General features: G+C 40.1%; 1 protein-coding gene across 5 annotated transcripts in view; it reads right to left on the reverse strand.

Moving 5' to 3' along the window:
* Gadl1 (glutamate decarboxylase like 1) overlaps positions 1 to 19,754 on the reverse strand; it is a 159,742-nt gene that overhangs the window by 104,372 nt on the left and 35,616 nt on the right. For 4 of the 5 annotated variants that reach the window (XM_020156325.2, XM_074074048.1, XM_074074047.1 and 1 more), the window contains 6 exons: positions 18,873 to 18,963; positions 15,656 to 15,762; positions 14,541 to 14,656; positions 9,250 to 9,329; positions 9,075 to 9,129; positions 3,987 to 4,103 (listed from right to left, as the gene is read on the reverse strand). In XM_020156325.2, the coding sequence (XP_020011914.2) occupies positions 3,987 to 4,103; positions 9,075 to 9,129; positions 9,250 to 9,329; positions 14,541 to 14,656; positions 15,656 to 15,762; positions 18,873 to 18,963 (566 nt within the window). Of the gene's footprint in view, positions 1 to 3,986; positions 4,104 to 5,194; positions 5,563 to 9,074; positions 9,130 to 9,249; positions 9,330 to 14,540; positions 14,657 to 15,655; positions 15,763 to 18,872; positions 18,964 to 19,754 lie in introns of those variants that run through there. The other variant, XM_074074050.1, reaches the window with a different exon arrangement.

Genomic DNA, 19,754 nt, shown 5'->3' on the forward strand with positions numbered 1-19,754 from the left:
GCAGGTAAATTGTCCAAGATCTCACAGGTAATGTAAATCAGATCTGGGATCCAAAACCCATTCTCTTTCCATGATAACACCATGGCTTAATGAAGGTGACCATTTGGCCAAATTGGGGTGCAGAGTAATGGAGAATTAGGGGTGTGGGAGAGGCACTCTTGAATGAGAGTTCAAGAGTGGCCAAGCATATACATAAAGACTACCCTATTTCAATCACAGGTTTTTTTGTTTTGTTTTGGCAATACTGGGATTTGAACTCAGGATTTAATGCTGGCTAGGTAAGCATTCTACCGCTTGAGCCACACCTCCAGCCCATTCAACAACAGAACTTTAAAAGATAGGCAGATCCCAATATCCATGTCGAAAGAAGTAGTAGGATTATAAGCAACGTGATGTGAAGGAAGTGAGGCAGCTCTGTGATTCTCAGAGTATTACCAACGCTGGGACTATGAGCAGCCAATAAAACTAAAATACAGCACAAGCCACTCTGTGGCCTTAAATCCCACTTAAAACTAACCCTCTCCTGCAGGACTGGGAATAAGGTGAGGAGACGGAGTTGCTAGAGTACACTGTGTAAGGATAAACTCACAGAGTAGGATTCCTACACAGCCCTTTCAGTCTGAGTCCTAGGAACATCATTGATCTGTCCTTAGTTCCAGCCCTGATTCCATGGACTGGAGTCTTCAATAACTCCATGAGATACCAAAAGACTTTCAAGCTCTGAGGTGTCTCAAGGGTGGTGTGCGTGTAACTCCAAAGACTCCCAGGAAAAGGATTAGTGACTTGGGGTTGTCAACCAAGTGTCTGTGCTGTACTCTCTCCTCCATGGGATTCACAAGGAGCATGTGTGACTGAGACTGGGCTGCAGTGGCCACTGCCTTTAGCATCCAAGAAAAATTTTATCCCAACCTACTAATAGATCTGGATTTTTCAGATATTGACCCCCCCCAAACATTAAGATGACTTACATATTACATTCTTTTACTTCCCTTACACACCCTAAATACTAACTTGCCCACACTTCCCAATACCTTTCTACCCCATTCTCACTGAGAACCCATCACCTAGGGGAAGGGACTAAGACTCAGCCACACCCACTTGCTCTCCCACCCTGTCCCCTGACTCTCACCCTCCCCTTCCACTTCTCCTATTCCCTGTACTGGCCCTGCCCCTGCATCCCCTTCTTTTCCCCAAAGTAAATATGTTCTCCCAATCCTAGTGAGCTGGATATATATTTTAAAATCACATGAACTCTTTCAAGGCAGTAGTGCCCTGGCTTACAAAGTTGCTTGACGGGGTTAGGAATAGCTCATCCACTAGTTTATCCCTCAAAGGAACTAAAGAGAGAAAACCAACAACACCCCTGTTGTCACTGCACTACTTCCATCTGGTTCATTTTTAAATTCCTAACTCTAGAATTTATGAAAATATTAAACCAATTACCAAATGAAGGAGCTTGATTTTTTTACCTCAATAAGGACTGTCATTTATTGAGTTATTACTATATTCTAGGCACCACAATAAATCATTTTACATAGTTTTCCCTTTAATTAACTGACTTATAGAGTGATAGGAGAACTAATCTTGAAAGAGGTGAAGGAAGGAGTGGAATCAAGATTTTGAGGTCTCTAAAACCCATGGTTTTAAATACAATGCTTACAACTGGGGGAGCTTTCCTGGGAATGTGAAGCCTTGCAAAAGTAATCAGTCTCTGCTTCAAAGAAAAGCTAGGCCAGCCCTGACCAAGTCTGAGGTAGGAGCTGGAATGATGTTTGCTATCACAGAGGAAACATGGTCTGAAGGCTAAGAGCCCTAACAGAACTGAAGTTTCTCTCATCTGCTTGTTTTAATCAAATTTAAGAGCCCATCGGATGTAAGATTTACTACTTTTTGTATGTCACTGAGAAAGAAAAAAATGACCTCTAAATACCAATTTCAGAGATGCAAAAATATTATGTAATAGTGTAAATTAGAATTAGCAAATATGAGGGATGGAGATGTGGCTCAAGCACCTGCTAAGCAAGCACAAAGTCCCGAGTTCAAACCCAATACCACACACACAAAAAAAAGAATTAATAAAATATAGTATGGGTGCATGGCAACCTGGTATTATGGAAAACCCAGAGAAGTAATTATATTTTTAAAGGAGGATAAAGTAAATGCCAGTTTAAGTATTTTAAAGGATCTTTTTTAAAAAAAAAAAAAACTTTAGAAGATTTCAAATAGGTAAAAGCAATTATAATTTTGTTATTATTTTACCTTTAAAATTAGTAAAGTACCTATGATTTGTGAAGTTTCTTCTATGATACATACTGCTATAATAAAATTTTATCAGCAGATTCAACATCTGCAGTAATAAAGGATGGGTAAACACTGACTCAATGTTAGGGCTTATTAATTTCCTTAACAGTTCAGAAAGGCCATGGTCAAATTTAATCTAATATTACAGACAACTGTTGGGTGCCTACTATGTGCAAACAGAGTAATTTGGTGTAGCTTAAAGGCCTCCATAAAAAAAGTGTTCTCTTAAAAAATTCAACCTTTTCTTTAAAAAAAAAAAACTAGAGAGCCTTTCATTCATACTTATAAATCATAATTTTCTCTAAGCCCCATAAATCTCTTAAAATCATTCCAAATTTTAAAACTGCCATAGTTACTTTGTTTTACATAAAGTATATAATCCATATTTGATGTTTCTTTTATGAGAGTAGAATAGTTAAGTGTAACTGCTGATGAGTTTCTCTTTATTTCCACAGTTAGGAAAGTGTTCACTTCATATTATCTTTTAAGACATAATGTATTGTTATGCTTGTAAGTCTACAAAATCAGTAAGATGTAAGTTGAAATGTGGAACAGATGCAAATACTAAAACCCCATTTAAAGAAGTCACAAATACTCTACTTGACCTGCTGTTATTAGCATGCTTATCAAGTCAATAACTCCAGCGGTCTTTATATTAACCACTGTTGTTTTCAACAAATATTAGCATACACTTAATGAAAAAACTCTCCCCATATCATATCATAGATAATTTATTTTGAAAGCATAAAATCTTCTGAACTATAAAATTATGTGTGCATATATCCTCCAAATGCTCAGTTACCTTCTGTTGACCAAGTTAAAACATGTTGCTTCCGGTCAGGAGAATCTGAGCCACTCACCTACCAAGGAATGTTCCCTGATTCTGAAGAATATGTTCAACTGTCCCTTTTCTTAGGTAGAATCAAACAAGTTAACCACTAACTTCATAAAAGAAAAAATTTTTTTTAAAAAGGAAGAAAGAAAACTGCAAAACTCAACAAGCATTCATAGCTAGCTGAATTCAACTTTTTAACCCTGAAAAGCAGGCTTATAATGAAAGTTACTTTTAGTTGAAGGGAAAATTTATTATAATAACCCCAGGACTTATGAAATTAATTAGAAAAAGCCAACCTTTTAAGTTAGAAAATTATGAAGAATATAAATGATCCCAATCCCTCTCAAATATTATATATGATAGATCTAGAAAAAACCTGATTTAATTATAACATGCAATTTAGTAATGCAACTTTTTTTGCATCTTCTAGCTGATTGGAATCAAATAATTTTAGAGTCAGAAGATTCTTTACAGACTACATCAGCCAGCTCCTTCCACAAATGAAGAAACTAAAATCCAAATGGCTGAGATCACAATGAAAAAAGAGGCAGATTATAATTCAAAATCAAAGTCTCTTGGTTCAATAGTCCAAAGTCCGACACCATGCTGCCTCAATAATTTGGGGAACTAAAGAGGTTCATGGAAAAGAAGAAAGTAACACAGAACCCAGAAAGCTAAATCAAAATGTACATGAAGTTTTAGAATCTTTATTAACCCTCACAGGATATGACGTATTTGTTCCCCAAATTACAAACACAACTAAAAGTACTAGCAGCTTCACATTTAGTTTCTGAGAGTATGCAAAGCTAGAGGTCTAGGAAGTTAGATGAACACCCACAGATGAACTTACATCCACATGGAGCCAAAGGCCATGCCTCTCACAGATGTCCGCTATTTCATCCAGAGGATCAAAGGCGCCCAACACAGTTGTACCAGAGGTGGCACAGACAAGAAATGGTGCTGCCCCCTGTGAGAAGGAGCCACACACAAAAAGAACTGTCACTATCATTGCAACATTTGTCCTTAATATGTTGATAGACATAAAGGGTTATGCTCCCAGAGAGTTACATGTTCTCTTTGGATCATTAATTCAGTGGGTGCTTTTGAATTTCCCCAATATGTGGCCTCCTGTCATGACAAACAGGTTAAGGAAACTGAAAAAATGCTATGACATAGTTCGGTTTTGTAGTATTTTCTTTCTGTAGTATTTTCCATTCAAACAGATGGCCCAGATAGAAAGTGAATAACTTCATGGCAAGGCAAACTGACATTCTGCATGGTTCCTAGCACCTTCCTGGGGAAATATACTGGGCTTCCACAGTGCCAGCCTTGTCATCCTTCTACAAAGCAAACACGAACAGGACCAGAAGACAAATACCCAGCCCAGGGGTAAATCACACAGCCCTGTCTGCTTGTGTCCTCATAAAGTAAGTGCAGTCAACCAAGCCAAGGCATGCTCAGGTATAGACTCAACAGAATCTGAATGGACGAGGGAAGCACTGTCTGCCTGGGTGCTGCAGTGGGGAGACTCAGTGGAGGGGCAGGGAAAGAGAACCTGCCTCAGTCCTGTAGTGGATTAGCCTCCTCACACAGTCAGTGTCTGCATGTTGTAGGGTAAGCAGGTGTCAGTAGAAAAAGGGGGAGAAAAGGGAGAGTGTGGGGGCAATGCAGAAATGGAAAGTCATTACAGGCAAGCTAGCCAGACACCTTGGGCCATTAAGGGGCTTTATACCAACCAGGAACAGGAAGAGTAGAGGAAGTTGTTTCCAAACATATCAGCACCAGCATGGCAGCAGCGATGTGTTGCTTACTGTGGAAGTGCCCTGGGAGGAAACTACCACAACTGTGGGGTTGTGGGGAACAAATAGAATTGTAGGATTCTAGACAAGTAACTCTTGTCACTTTGCTGACTATGAATGTCATTTTACCTCCAGTTAGCATGGCGCCATTTTCCCCCTCAGTTTTATCATGAAGTACATTGCTATTGCAATATATTTTTATATCCTTTGATGCCAGAGGTTGTTGTGTTTGAACCAAACTCATTCCAATTTAACTGACCTTTGAGAGAAAGATGTTATTTCTCAACGGAAAGTGGGGCAGAGCAAGACCACTTGGTCCCACATCTCCAAATTGAGATGCACAGGAATCAAAGTGATGGTACATAATGAATCCAGTTGCCATTTGGGGAGACAGCTGTGACACATAGGATGGGTTCTACCCCAAACCTCTCAGAGCCAGGCCAGGAAGTGACACAGCCCCTGGGAAACCATGGGCTTTGGAAATTCTTCCCTGTACTCAACCACAACAGATTAAGTCTTTATCATGTCAGTGACCTAAATGAAATGAGAACAGATTTGCATCAATCATTAAAAGCAACAGAAAAAGTAATTTACTAAAACTGTTTAATGGTTTTTAATGGTTGGGCTTTTCCTCATAAAATATATGACATCCTGACAGTCATGAGAAAACACCTATGCAAGCTATTACAGCCTACTAATGAGTTTTCCTCACCTTTTAAAAAATCTTGCTATAAATATCCAGCCCAGAAATTAAACTTTTGCAATCTGGATTTAACCTTCCATATTTTTTTCATGCTCATATCTCTTGCTGTTAACAAGAAAATTTTGCAGAAGCAGTATTGATTGCCAAAGAGCTGTATTCCCTAAGAAAGTTTGTCATTTCACACACTCATACACGAAAATGCCTCCGAAATATTCAGTGGTCATACTAGCTTGGGCTTGTCAATAATCACTTTAGAACTTCTGAGGCTTGTGTTTTCACTGTCTTGATAGTGACATCAAGTAAAGGTCACTGTGTGAAGGAATTTTTTTAATGGATTGTCCTCAGCCAGGGACTTGAATACTGGCACACAAAAAATGTTGACGCACTGTTCCTTACATACAAAATATGAGTGAAAAACTTGAAAGAAAACAGCAAGGCCTAACTACTGAGAAAAATAAACTAGTCATCAAGTATTATTATCTTATCTCAGAATGGATACAAGTTTGTTCACAGTAAATCCAGGCTTAAGTATTAACTGACCTGAGAGAAAAGAGGGGAGACATGCCAACTCCAATCCCATTGCCCTGCCTTTAAATGTGCCTACAGCAATTTTTACTTTTTATAAACCTCTTTTTTCAAGTTCTCAACTTTAGAATTATGTTGGTTTCATATACTTTCATTGTCAAAGCAAACAAAAATTTGAGCAATGAAAATAATAACTGTGGTGGCATAAAACCCACTATGCTGGAAATATGAATTGTTAACAATACTTTTTAAATGGGAGAACTGTGTTTACAGGAAGCCGGAAAACTAACTCAGTATTTTGAAAATCTGTAAATGGGGAGAAATAATAAAACATTTATCCTGCCTTGCATGTGAAAACTATCTCCTTAGGGAAAATCAAATAGGGATGAGGAAACATTTTCCTTTGTAGTAAAATGCCTGTCAATAAATAAAAAAGGAATGAGAGAATGAATTAGAGCATGGCTTCATGAACTGAGGGGTCTGGCAGATGGCCATCAATGTGAGAGACTGGAGAGGGCTAGCAGGTGGACTGACAATACCGACCCACTGCTCAATGTTATCTCAAAAAGAGACACTGGATGTCTCCAGATAGAAGGATAAAATGAAGCCTTCCTGGTCCAATGTGAATCTCATTGAGCCTGGAGATCTAAGTGCCACATTACAAGAAATGGAAAATGCCCAGGAGGAAGCACACAGAATCTCAGTCTTCCATGTAATCTGCAAAAGGCGTAAGGTGAGACCTGACAGGACAAAGACCCGGCTTCTTCAACAACATTTGCAGGGGATAAAAAAGGAAGAGGGTGCTATGGATTAGAAAAGATTTATGTGATGTATTAACCAGATGTAATGCAGAGACTTTGTTTGAATCAATATTTTAAATAAGCCAACTAGTTTTTAAAAGGCAATGGGAGAAATTTTAACGTAGACTGAATATTTGATGATATCAAGCAATTATTAGTATTAGGTCTTTTTTTAAAAAAAGAGAACATATCTTTTCAGATATACTCCACTATTAATAGTCCAAATGATACAATGTCTGGGATTTACTTCAGGCTAGCATAGTTGTAGTGTGAGGGGCTGGGGTGTGGATAAAACAGAGAGTGGCACAAGCTAGCAATTGTTGAAGATGGATAGTGAGTGCATGAAGACTTGTTATATATTATCTTTGTATGTGCTTGAAATTTTCCATAATGAAAGTTCCAGAAAGAAAGAGGTAAGGGTGAGGAGGAAAGGAGAAAGAAAAGGTGGGAGAGAGGGAGGGAGGATATGACCCATGCCAAAAAAACATACCCAGCATTCCCCACCAGAAGCATTATGGCATAATGAAAATTGTTTATTCATAGTAACTTCAGTAGAAAAAGCTGAAACTAAATCCACAAGGCAATGTATGTGGTTAACAGCATAACAAACTCCTCTTGTGTGTTTGGTAGAATTTTACCCAAAACTCAGAGAAATATGACAATCTAACTATAAGACAATTATCATGTCATTACCATGTTAATTAAAAAAGATTAATGTAGATTTAAGCACACATATCCAAAGCCAATGCATTAACAATAGTGCCAGGTACAGAGGCTCAGGACTATGAGTCCATGCCCAGCTACTCAGGAGGCAAAGACAAGAAGATTGCAATTTGGGGCCAACTCAGGCAAAAAGTAAGATTCTCTCTCAAAAAAGCAAATCAGGCATGGTAGTGCATGCCTGTAACCCTAGCTACTCAAGGCAAAGGTAAGAGAATTTGGTCTGAGGGCAGCCCAGGCAAAAGAATGAGATACTATATGAAAAACAAGCTAAAAGCAAAAGGGCTGAGGATGTGGCTTAAGTGGTAGAGCATTTGCCTGGCATGCTTGAGGCCCTGGGTTCAATCCCCAGTGCCACAAAAAAAAATTAAATTAAATACATTCTCAATAATAGCAGATATACTAATATACTAATCTAGTATGACCCAAGATAAGGTGGTTTTTATGAAAATTTGAAAAAAATATAGTATAACAACAGAAATATAATATTAGCACTTAAAAAAAAAAAGAAAAGAACCCATCCTTCCTAGAGTGTGTACTCCTGTGAGGACAGACTACTTATCCCATTACAGAGTTGGGCTTTTGCTTTTCTGCAGGCATTCTGAACCCTGTCACTTCCTATGGAGAAGGTATGGGACAACCATCTACAGCTCCATTAGAGATGGAAAAGGAGGTGGGATGGGAGAGAAGGAGAAGTAGAGTAGGGACACCACACCACCAAGCTTCAGGGCCAAAAAGCAAAATGGGGGGCTCAAAACAATAAAACACTCTTTTAAAAGCAGGTGTCAAGGCCAGTCTCCCTGGATCGTACCAGGTGTCTGGGCCATGCCTTGCCTTCTCTTGCAGAAAGCACATCATCTTTCATATGTTCTAGCAGCTAAGGAACATAGGGCATTCTGCCATTGAAATTTTACCCAGGCCCCACAAGACATGGTAGTAGTGGATGGACTTCGAGCTGGAATTCAATGGAATACGAATTGATGGAGAAATCCACAACCACCCTGAAGGAAGCCGAGGCAACTGGTTTGGACTCCAGAGAGAAGAGAGCCACTATGGCTCTGCTGCAGAGACCACCTTCCTCTTTAGGGCTTACTCTAGCCAAGAATTCTGAATACGGTGACACCAGTGTTTTAACTGACTCTGGCAATCTGGGAATGAGAACAGCAGAGAAACTCTACAGTACATGGAGCACCAAAGCACCAGGAAACAGAACACCTGTAAACAAATTTTCCTGTTTTAATTCCAACATGCTCTCCTCTCTCCCACATACATAAATGGGTGTGGCAGTTTACATTCTCTCCTTGTTATTCTCTCAGTCACAGACACACACACACTCCTTTCTTCATTCTTTCTCTCTCTCTCTCTCTCTCTCTCTCTCTCTCTCTTCTCACCTCTTTTCTGGCTTGCCAGATTTGCTTCTCCAGCTCCTCGGGTATCATTTTACCTCTAAGGAATACAGATTTAAGACTTTCAGTTATGTTTAGGGATTAATAGGCAAAGCTACTGCTTTTTAAACAGTCTGAATTTCCCCTCCACCCACCAGACTACCAGATCCTCTCCCGTTACCTTCCATCTGTTTCCACAAAGCACACGTTCTCGGTACCAATCCCAAGGAAGGAAGCTGCCTTCTTCATGGAGTAATGACACTGAATTAAACAAGTGAGGAGGAAGGGAGAGAGATGAATGCACGGCACAGAAGATGCATTACTTGTTATCTAAATGGACATATGCCCTCATAGTTCAGCACAATCTTTGGAACATGATTGCACAGAAGAAAAGAAAACAGTAATTTCATTGAGCTCCTTAGTGTAGTGGCTGGGAACTTTGACTGTGGGGACAGAGAAATCAGGACTGATGGAATCTTGAATAAATAATGGCCACTCGCCAAGCCTTCATTTGCTCATCTATAAAGTGGTCATGTCAATAATGACTGCTCTATCAGCTTGTTTTAGAGATAAATAGGTTGACACATATAAAGGACTCAACACATGGAACAGACTTGGTCACTGGAGGCTGTTGTTTTCCATAATGTTGAGAAAAGAAAAGCTTCTCTTGATGCTACTAATAAGGCTGAGTATTAATGGGAACTTAGCATCCAGTCCACTGCTGACTCAGAACCCCCACAGAGGAAGCAACACTCTGTCTCAAAGATTGCAATCACAGACTACGGAACAGTTTAATTCTTTTCAAGAACAAACAGTGGGTTGTAAATGCTGATAAGACACTTAACAGTCTTATTTAACATTGAATGCAAGGCTGAAATTAAATATGTGAATGTGACTAAAATCATAAGAACCAAAGTACAATTCAAGTTACAATGCTTTACTCAGCTGTGGAATGAATGGGGCTAATAGAGGGTTCTGGAATTAGGTATGGCTTATTTCACAGTAACAAATAGTAGTATAGACTTCAGATTGTTTGCCCTTCCCCACACACTACATGGAGCCTATAAAATAATTAGTTCAAACATTGGAGGTATCTTTCTTTATATATTAGTGAAGACAGGTGGTCGATTAATTTTTTGTCATGCCAGAAAAATGAAGGTGCTAAAGGACATCATTGTACAAAAAAAAAAACCTTTGTAATTTAATTTGCAGGTATGAATACATTAAAAGAGTAGTCATGCCTTCACACTTAACTTGATATATTCCCTCAAATGTGGTAATTTTTTTCCTTCTTTTGTCAAGAGAGTTTTATTGGGAGCTCTTTTTTTAACTCTGCAAAAATAAAATGCAGAAGTAACACCAGTAGGAAAAATGAAGCCATACTAAATAATTAGTTTCCAAATATCAAATAGGACACATCCAAAATGCATGCAGGAAGCATTCATTTCTGATTGCCACAAGAACATACGCACATTGAGGAGTGATAATGTGCATGAAAATGTAATTAATTCCCTACTTGCTACATCAGCCTATACTGGCTGGAGGTAACACTCCTGCCAGAGCTAAGGTGACATAGCTGAGGTGAATTACTTCTCACCAGAGACTTGGGCTATGCCAACCAAAGAGCTATTGCTTTCCTAATGCTAAACGCTAGCCTACCCCCTCTGCCCTCTGACTATAAGGGAAATCACAGTGCTCTACCCCTAAGAAACAGCAAAATACCTTCAACCAATAGATGTGCTGAATAAAAACTTGTAAGCAGAATAAGAATAGCTTCAGTGAAGCTCTCTTTGAGTACCTCAGGGCAAAGTACAGCCCAATGTCACTCTCAAATGGATGGGGAGAGATAAAAAGTCTACAAAACCAAAGTCTAGACATCTGAAAGCATCAGAGAAGGAAAAGGGCCCTCAATGGGGATAAAAGAAAGAGGTTGATGCTTCAGACATGTGAGGAGTTTCAAGGAAAGGAAAAACCCAGAAGGCTGGAGTGCACAAGTAACAAGTGCATTTAGAAACAAGCAGTGTTGTTCTCATCTCTGGAAAAAGATAAGTCAGTTGTTCTAAGACTCAACCTCACTGTAGGTTTCACAAATCTACAGAAGCACCACGATCTCAGTGGGTGCTCATTTCTATGAAGGCAACACAGCAAGGGCCTGCACGAAAGACAGCATTGAGCTAAAGTTTTACTTTCTGATTCCTGCAAGGATGTTCTTTCTATGACCTTGGCTTTTGCAATGAACTGCTGCTTTCTCCTGGGTGTGCACTGTGCCCTGGACACTTGGACTCCATCTACGGCTGACTAACTCATTGCTGAGTAGTCATAAGTAGACAGAGCAGAGCCCATGAATGTTACAAAAGAAATATGCGAGGGATTTCTCCAAAAACACACAACTGGTTCTATTCCTAAAGAGTCCACAGCCAGAATCCAGTTGGACAGCCTTCAGCCTCATGCTCTGCAGAATATTCTAAGGTACATGTTTGCCTGTTAAGAAGATCTGAGATAGCACCTCACCCCAGCTCAGGGAGACACCTGAGGTTATAAATGCACAACTCTGAGCTGGGCATCCAATATTTCTCTTGTGCCTCTCTTAGCCAGACCCTTCTAAAGAGGAGCTTGTCCCATTGGTCACTGCTTTGTAAGTAAGAGTCTCTTTTTGACCCTCAGCAGGTAGCTGCTGACAATGATCCCTACTTTACACTAATTCCAAAGATGATTTGAACTTGGGAACTTTACAAACCTAGGATTTCTACATACCCAAGGAGTTCATATCAAAGTGCTAACCAAGTCATGAATTTCTTAATTTTCTCCACAAGTCCCCTCATCTTTCATTTCCACATAGCACTGAGAGGGTCCTTTGGATACACTGACCACACTAGGATTTCTGTCATGATCACTTAGGTCTCTATCAATAGCTGAATTACAGTCAAAATGTGAAGTACACAAAAATGTCCTCAGAGGTGGGAGCATGTATTCTACACTTGATGGTACAAGACAGAGATGGGATGATCTGGGGCAGCATGAAACTGGCAAAGGCACCTGATAAAACAGGGAAAGCATCATCAATGGGCATGGACCAAACACCTAAAAAATAGAGTACAGCAGAAAGACTACCACCGAGTAAGACTCTTTAGCAAACACAATATTTAGTTTTTTAAACTAAATATTGGCTACAACCCAAGTCTCTTCAGCAGATCAGGGAAAGGAATGGGCTACAGAGAAAGGTCTGAATGGACGGGATGAAAATGAAAATATATATTCAAGGCTACAGTGTGCTCAGAGTTTAGAAATTTTCTGTGGAATATACGTGCAGTCCTTGGGTATTCTGGCTTCAACTTCAACTGGCATGTTAGCCACAGCCTACATTTTGCCTCTTTTTGGAAATTGAAAAAAAAGTCACTTATGGTTTCACAACATGAGACTTTGATGCCTTCTCACTCTCCATTCAGCAGCCACACCTGTGCCACTGATCATCCCCAGGTGTCGTCTTTATTCTTGGCCTCAATAGAATTTCTTCCCCCTTCTAGGGCAACTGTTCCAGAAAAGAACTCCAGCAAGTTTTAAACCAAATGATGAATGCAAAAGGCAAAAGGAAAAGTGTTAAACTGGTGGCAGGGACCCAATTTCATCAGCTTTAGCAGTTCAAACACAGAAGGGTCTTTGCATTTCTGATCCACTGACGTCCTTCAGACCAGGGCTGGAGGGGGAAAGCCTTTTCCATAATAATCCCAAATAAGCAAGTATTCTTCCCAGCTGTCATCATTGCCAAGCATTCGTTCCCTACAGAAAGCACGTCTTATGAAGAATGACCACCCACCGTGGCTGGAGCAAGACTCTGGCTGGAAGGCACCTCCCAGGTGAGTTCTCCCAGGTGCCTTCCGACCTCTCAAATCCCACTTTGCGCTCAGTGATGGACAAACCTGAGCATAGGTCAGAGAGGTTGGAGGAAAACATGGTGGAGGCCATGAGTGGTCCTTCCACCTAGGGCCTCTCAGGCCACAAATCCTCCCACAATAATAAAGCTCAAAGCGATGTTTATTCTTAGAAGCAAAGAAGACTCAGGAAAACACAGCTGGAATTCATCCAGAATGTTCCTATTTTGCCCATTTCATGTATTTGACAGGACACCCAGTGTTTCCAATCAAGTTGAAAGCACTAAGCAATTCCTGCAAAAGGCTTGGGGCAGAAGGACAGAGGCACCCAATGGAATCACACAAAAGTAGAAAAAGGGGGGAAAAAAGACTCTTTTCCAGATAAAACTGATAAGACTGGACTTAAGCTGTGCCATCCATTTCTACCCACCCTGCATAGTTGGGTCATTCTCCCCCTGTTAATAATTGCCAGCATTTTTTACTAATGTGTAACAGATTCCACTCTCCATGTAGTAATCCATTCAGTCTTTGTAAGGACTTCCTAATCAATGACCACCATGTGCTTTCTGGGTTGCTTTCATGGCCCCATTCTTCACAGCACCCTGAATCTAGACCACTTGCAAGGTGACTTTGAAGCAAGTTCTCCCAAGTGGCAAAGACTACTTTCCCACATCTTGGATCTGGGTGTAGAGATAGGATTACTTCTCCTAGGGCCATGAGAGCACACCTCAGCTGCTGCTGGAGGATGAGGTACAGGGCTCAGAGAGGAGTCACTGGAGTAACCCTGTGGAGCCACTCATGTATCAACCATTGGCCAGCCAACCCTAAATGAGTAAGGTTGCCCAGCCAAGAACAGCAGAAACTCCTAGTTGTCCTGACACTTGTAAGTGATAATACAAAGTTATGCTTCTATGCTACTCGGTGTGGAGATAACTTATCAGATACAAGAAACAACCAATATATTCAATTTTTACAAATTAGGAAACTGAGGCACAGAAATGTTAATCACCTCAGATAGTAAATGATAGAGGTGGGAAGTGAATTTGGGCAGTCTAGCTCAAAGCCGATGCACTTGTCCACAGCCTGAACTTGTACTTCAGTGGAGAGTAAAATAAGACATACAAACTGTGGCCACACCCCTATCATGTGTTTGTGTGTGTGTGTGTGTGTGTGTGATGTTGATTATTACCGAATCTCTCCTTTTCCCTTTGAAAAGGAAGATATAAATCCCTCATATTAGCTGATCAAAGCAACTTTACAAGAAACTGTGAGTGGAAAACATCGCTGAGATCAGTAGTGATGATTTGATTTCTAATAAAAAAGACACAGAAAAGATTCACAGAACTAGAGAGCACTTTCCAATGAAACATTTTTTCCTCAAAGGAAATGTTAAAGACTATAAATTTTAAATAAAGGTGATGTACAAAACTGGGTGGCCAGAGATGATAATCCTCAACTCATCAAAACCTCATATTAGGTTATTGTTAGGCATATTAATCACATAAGGATAGGATAAAGTCACAACAGAAGTCCTCAAACAAGCCCTCTTAAATAATGCATTCTCAGAAAACAAAACTAGCTGCTATGAAGAATCATGTTTTACCTCTGCAGATGTGAACAGGGTGAATCTTGGCAACCCAGACATCCCCTTCTCCTTAATATCAGGGCAATATTTGTATCTCGCTAAATTCATTGCATACATATTAGATACTGAACCACCTGAAAAAACAAAGCAAAATGTCACATTTATAGCATGAAGCATTAGCACCCAAAGTACCAAATATGGTGGAAAACATGAATGGTCAGGACTACTCCGATAATGAAAACTCAATTCTAAAGTCATCTGAACACCTCCCTTACTCATGACTTGAACATTCCATTTATACACTTCTGAACTTCCGACCTCCAACTCCAGAATGTTTCCATCTTCCCAAAGAAGGAGATGTTGGTCTCTTCTCTCATTCCAGAATTTTTCCAAACTAAAGTTTCAACTGAAGAGCTTTGGACTTAGGGCCAGCATCCAAGGCTCCACAGCCAATATTATTTTATCAGACTGTCACCAGATTGATAAAATTGAAATGACAATATATGCTCATATCTGACTCCAAAAAAGGATCATAGGATTAAAAAATATGATTTAGGAGCCTTCTCAAGTAAAACTGATTTAAAAATTTGGAGGACTTATCGCCTTTCCAAACTCCCAACAGCAGATTAATTCACCTATGTTAGATTTAAATCTGAAATTGTAGACCTATAAATACTAAATTGTAGATATCTCATTTGTTAGTTATGCATGCCATTAATTTAGCATTTGTGCAAAGTATGGTCACTCTAGAGAAAGGTGCAAGCTATATGCTTACTAAGTACCACTGTTTTTGTTTTGGGGTTTGGAGTTTGAACTCAAGGCTTCATGCTTGCATAGCAGAAGCTGTATCACTTGAACCACATTTCCAGTCCATTTTGCTCTGGTTATTGTGAGATGGGGTGTTGTGAACTATTTTCCTAGGGCTAGATTCAAACCACAATCCTCCTGATCTCAGCCTCACAGCCTCACACATAGCTAGGATTACAGATATGAGTCACCAGTGCCCAATTTGGTAGCACTATTAATACCAACTTTTTGTAATGTATAAGTCTACAAGAAGTTTGTTCCTCACATGACTGTGTATTTTTAGATGCACATAGAAGAGGCAGGTGGAAATAACTAGTTGTACTCACCTGGGTTAAATATTCCATCCCCTTCTTTCCAGCCAATAAATTCAATCATTTTCTTCAGAACCGCTTCTTCCACTAACAGAAACACTGGGGACACCTCATACGTATAACTAGACAGATATAAAAAACACTTCACTTCTATGACTAGAGTCAAAATATCCCTTTGGTGTTCCAAGAAATGCACAAAGTTTTATTAAACCCAGTGGATGCAAAGGTGTAGGTAGTTTTGGGAATTCATCTCTTGGAAATAAAGACTATCTCCACAGGTGACAGTGCTAGATAACTACCAATAGGTGGTGGCCTTAGGGGTATGCAAGCCACAACAGCAGTCTTAGTTTAGAAGACACCTTTGATTCCATGAGGAGAGATTCTTTGGATTGATCATGGGCAGTGGTCATTTCACTCTTTGCATTCTCTGGCTACAGCATTGGATGCTGAGGATGATTAAAGAGAAGTCATTGTCTTGGTAACCAGGTTGTATTAGGTTACTAATATGACTACATTAACAGTCAGCACTAGATTCTCTACATGGAGGCTTCCTGTCCTGAACTAGGGCTTCCATCACCTTACTCCTGTCCTGTACAGATCATGTTTTATTCTGTGCTGATCACTGAAGAACTTGTTGCTGTGGGCTTGAACACTGATGTCAGAGAACCTTGCTATGTTAGCCCTGTTAGGATTGTCTCAGCAGCAGGAATCTGCTTCCTCCAAGGCCACAACTCTTCCTATAGCTTCCATAATTGACTGCTCACTGCAGAGATCTCTGTGAGGTCAGCAGAGACAGGCACTGAGCCTAGACTGTAGCTTGCCTCCCATCCCTGCCCATGCCCGCTTCCTCCGCCCTCACTCTCTAGTCACTCAAGTTGATCCTGAAGGTACTTCTTAGCAAACACTCTGCACACTAACTCCATACAGAGTGCCTTTCCAAGAACCTCAAACTACATCGGTTACTGTGTCAAGTTCTGTAATGTTTGAATTGCTTCTCTTTCCACACAATGGACTAATACATAGACCATGCAGTTGTATTTAGATTTATAGTCACAAAAATTATTTTAACATCTGGAGGGGAAAGTTTGGGATGGAAGCAAAAATACTGAAAACTGACTCTATGATCTGCCTATGTGCCAAGCACTCTGTAGATGTTATATCCTTTGAAAAATAAGACAGACTCTATTTTCAACCACACTATGAAACCAGTTCACTCACACCAAAAGTGTGTATGTTTTTGTGTACCCAAAATAAAATAATCATTCACTTTTTTGTAACAAAAAGAGTTAGTGTTAAACCTGTCACTGAAAACAAGTTCAGTGTTACACTGGGGACAGGCCTCCAGCTAGAGGGGAGGGTGAGATGGAACACACTCAAGGGTGACCACATTTTGAGAGGATGGTCCAGGTTAGTAACAACTGAATATTTCAAAGACCTCTATTTTTCAGATTTTAAAAAACCACGGAAAGAGCTATAAAACCTATGCTGTACAAGGGATGATTCAGAGTTTAACTTTCTTGTCTTTTCTGACCTATCTACTGCTTCTTCCACCCACTGGAATCTGACATCTGTGAGGTCACCAATGACACGATGTTGCTAACCTGTGTCATCACTCACCTCGGTTAACTACTGAACAGCATATGGCTCTGGACACCTGCTCCTCCACAACTTCCACACAGCCCCCTCATCCTTCCCCTTTTCTGCTTCTCTTCCTCCTAACCATTAAAGGTTGGATGTCCTCAACGCCCCGTCCCAAGCCTTTACCTCTCTTTAACCTAGCTCTATCCTTGTAACAGTGGTTCTCCATCCTAGCTGCTCATTAAAGTCACTTGTTGAGCTTTGTATAGGTATCAATTTATGGGACACACCTACCGCATTTATATTTAGTTGGTCTGGGTTGGGACTGAGGCATCAATGTCTATTTTTATGGCTCCCATGTTGATTGTACTGAGCAGACAAGGATGAGAATCACTGACTTAGGGAAGTCATCCATGCCCACTATTTCAATCCCCATCACTTTGCCAATAGCTTTTAAATTTATACCTTTCCTGTGGACCTCAAAATTCCAGGCTCATATATCTGTCAGCTTAGTCGATAAATATTCTTGGATATCTCAAAGTCATTGCATGCTCAAACACCCACACTTGAAAATTGAATTCTTGACTTTGCCTCATCCACCATATACTTGAAAACTGGTCCCCTCTCCTGCTTCTTCTTATATCACTGAATGGCATGACCATGGAAACCCAAACATTTCAGAACCATCCCTCTTATACTCATTTCCAAGATCCAACATATTATCTACTCTTTTCATTTGATCTTCTAAACCCACTTTTTCTATTCCCTTTACTTCCATCTAAGTCCAAACTACTATTATCTCTCACATTACTAAGGAAATGTCCTCTTAATCAATCCCCTCTGACACATTCTGCATTTTTCTGGCAATTAGTAGCAAATGTACCTAATGGCTTGGAAACACTCAATGGTTTCTCGATGTACTTAGAATAACTAACGAGTATGGTCCACAGTGCTCTAGCATATCTGGCTTCTCTCCATCTTTCCACTCTTGTCCTCTACTACCGTCCCTGGTACTCTGTCAGCTCTACCCACACTGACCTTTCAGTTCAGAGTATGGCATGCCTCCCACCATAGGGTCTTTGTACATGCTGTTCCCTCTCCTTGGAATTCTTCCCTCTCATTAACTCTTACGCATCCTCTAGCTCTTAGCCAACACTGTTCAAGTAAAGACTTTCCTAAGCTGTCAACTTGGAAAAATGTCCCCATTTATATTTATAACATCAGGCACCTCTCCCTTACATGAGAGTATGAATTTAACATTAATTTCACACTAGTACTATTTTGACTAGGATGTCTCCTACTCTCACCAGATTTTATGCTTCATGAGGACAGAGTCAAGATCTGTTTTTATTCAAAGTCTCTCTCTAGTGCTTAGCAGAGGTAGAGGTTTTCATGCAGGAATGAATGGAAAGTTGCTTACTCAGTTTTCATGTCTGTTAAAAGGAGATAGCAATCCCTGTCATACCAGTTCACAACACCACCCTATAAACCAAACAGCCCCTCTACTACTGCTTCGTGTCACAAGACTCCAATTACTAATGGTAGAGTATGAAAAAAAAAACATTAAATAGAAATTCATGAAATAAAATTTCATCTATTTAAAAAACATCTCTAACCCACATTCAGGGTGAAATTCCAGTAGCATGGCACTTACACACTAGGGTTCAATGCTTCTGTCATTAGTCGGGCCACCAAGGAGTAATAATCAAGACCAGCATACAACTGGTTGAAAAATCTTGGGTGACCTGTAGATTTAAAACAAAGTATTCACCTATGCATCAGTGAAAAGAGAAAGAAACCTACTGATACAGCAATCACATAAATGAATCTTTCAAACTGTGAAGTAGACAGCCCAAAAGAATAGGCATAGCACTTATATTCTATTTATATGACATTCCATTTATGTGACACTTATTTTCCATTTGACATTTATATTCCATTCATATGACATTCAGACTCAGCAAAACCACTTGTGGAAGCAGAGGTCAGGATTCTAGCTGCTCTGGGGGAGGGACTGCTGATTGGGCAGGGGTTGGAGGAGCCTCTGGGTGCTAGAAATGGCCTAACGCTTGTTGGCTTCCATATTGCACGGACACGTGCAAGTTCACTGAGCTGACGCTTCAGATTCATGCACCTTTGTGAATATAAGTGAACCTCAATTTAAAAAAACATTCAAAATATGATTATGTACAAGGAAAAATTCTGAGGCCTTTTCCACTAAGCAATGTTTCTAAGTAAAACTGGAGCACGCACCATGCTCTTTCCATAGCCCACATCCAACCAGAACCCGTAGTAAATGGGTTTGAACACATTTGTCCAGTGCTGCTGCCTGCTGTATCTGCCTTCTGGAAATATCAATACTTACTTCCCTCACATCAGACCAACATGTACCAACAGGGTTCACCCCAGGTCACAGGCCATGAAGTAGCCTTTTCATTTTTCAGCTTCAATAGGATGACAGTATTATGGAGGAGTGGGATGTGACTCATCAGGCAGGTTTTGTGCACTTTCTGATTCAGCTTACTTTAAACACAGT

This window comes from Castor canadensis, chromosome 5 (genome assembly GCF_047511655.1).
Source record: "Castor canadensis chromosome 5, mCasCan1.hap1v2, whole genome shotgun sequence".
NCBI classification, from domain to species: domain Eukaryota; kingdom Metazoa; phylum Chordata; class Mammalia; order Rodentia; family Castoridae; genus Castor; species Castor canadensis.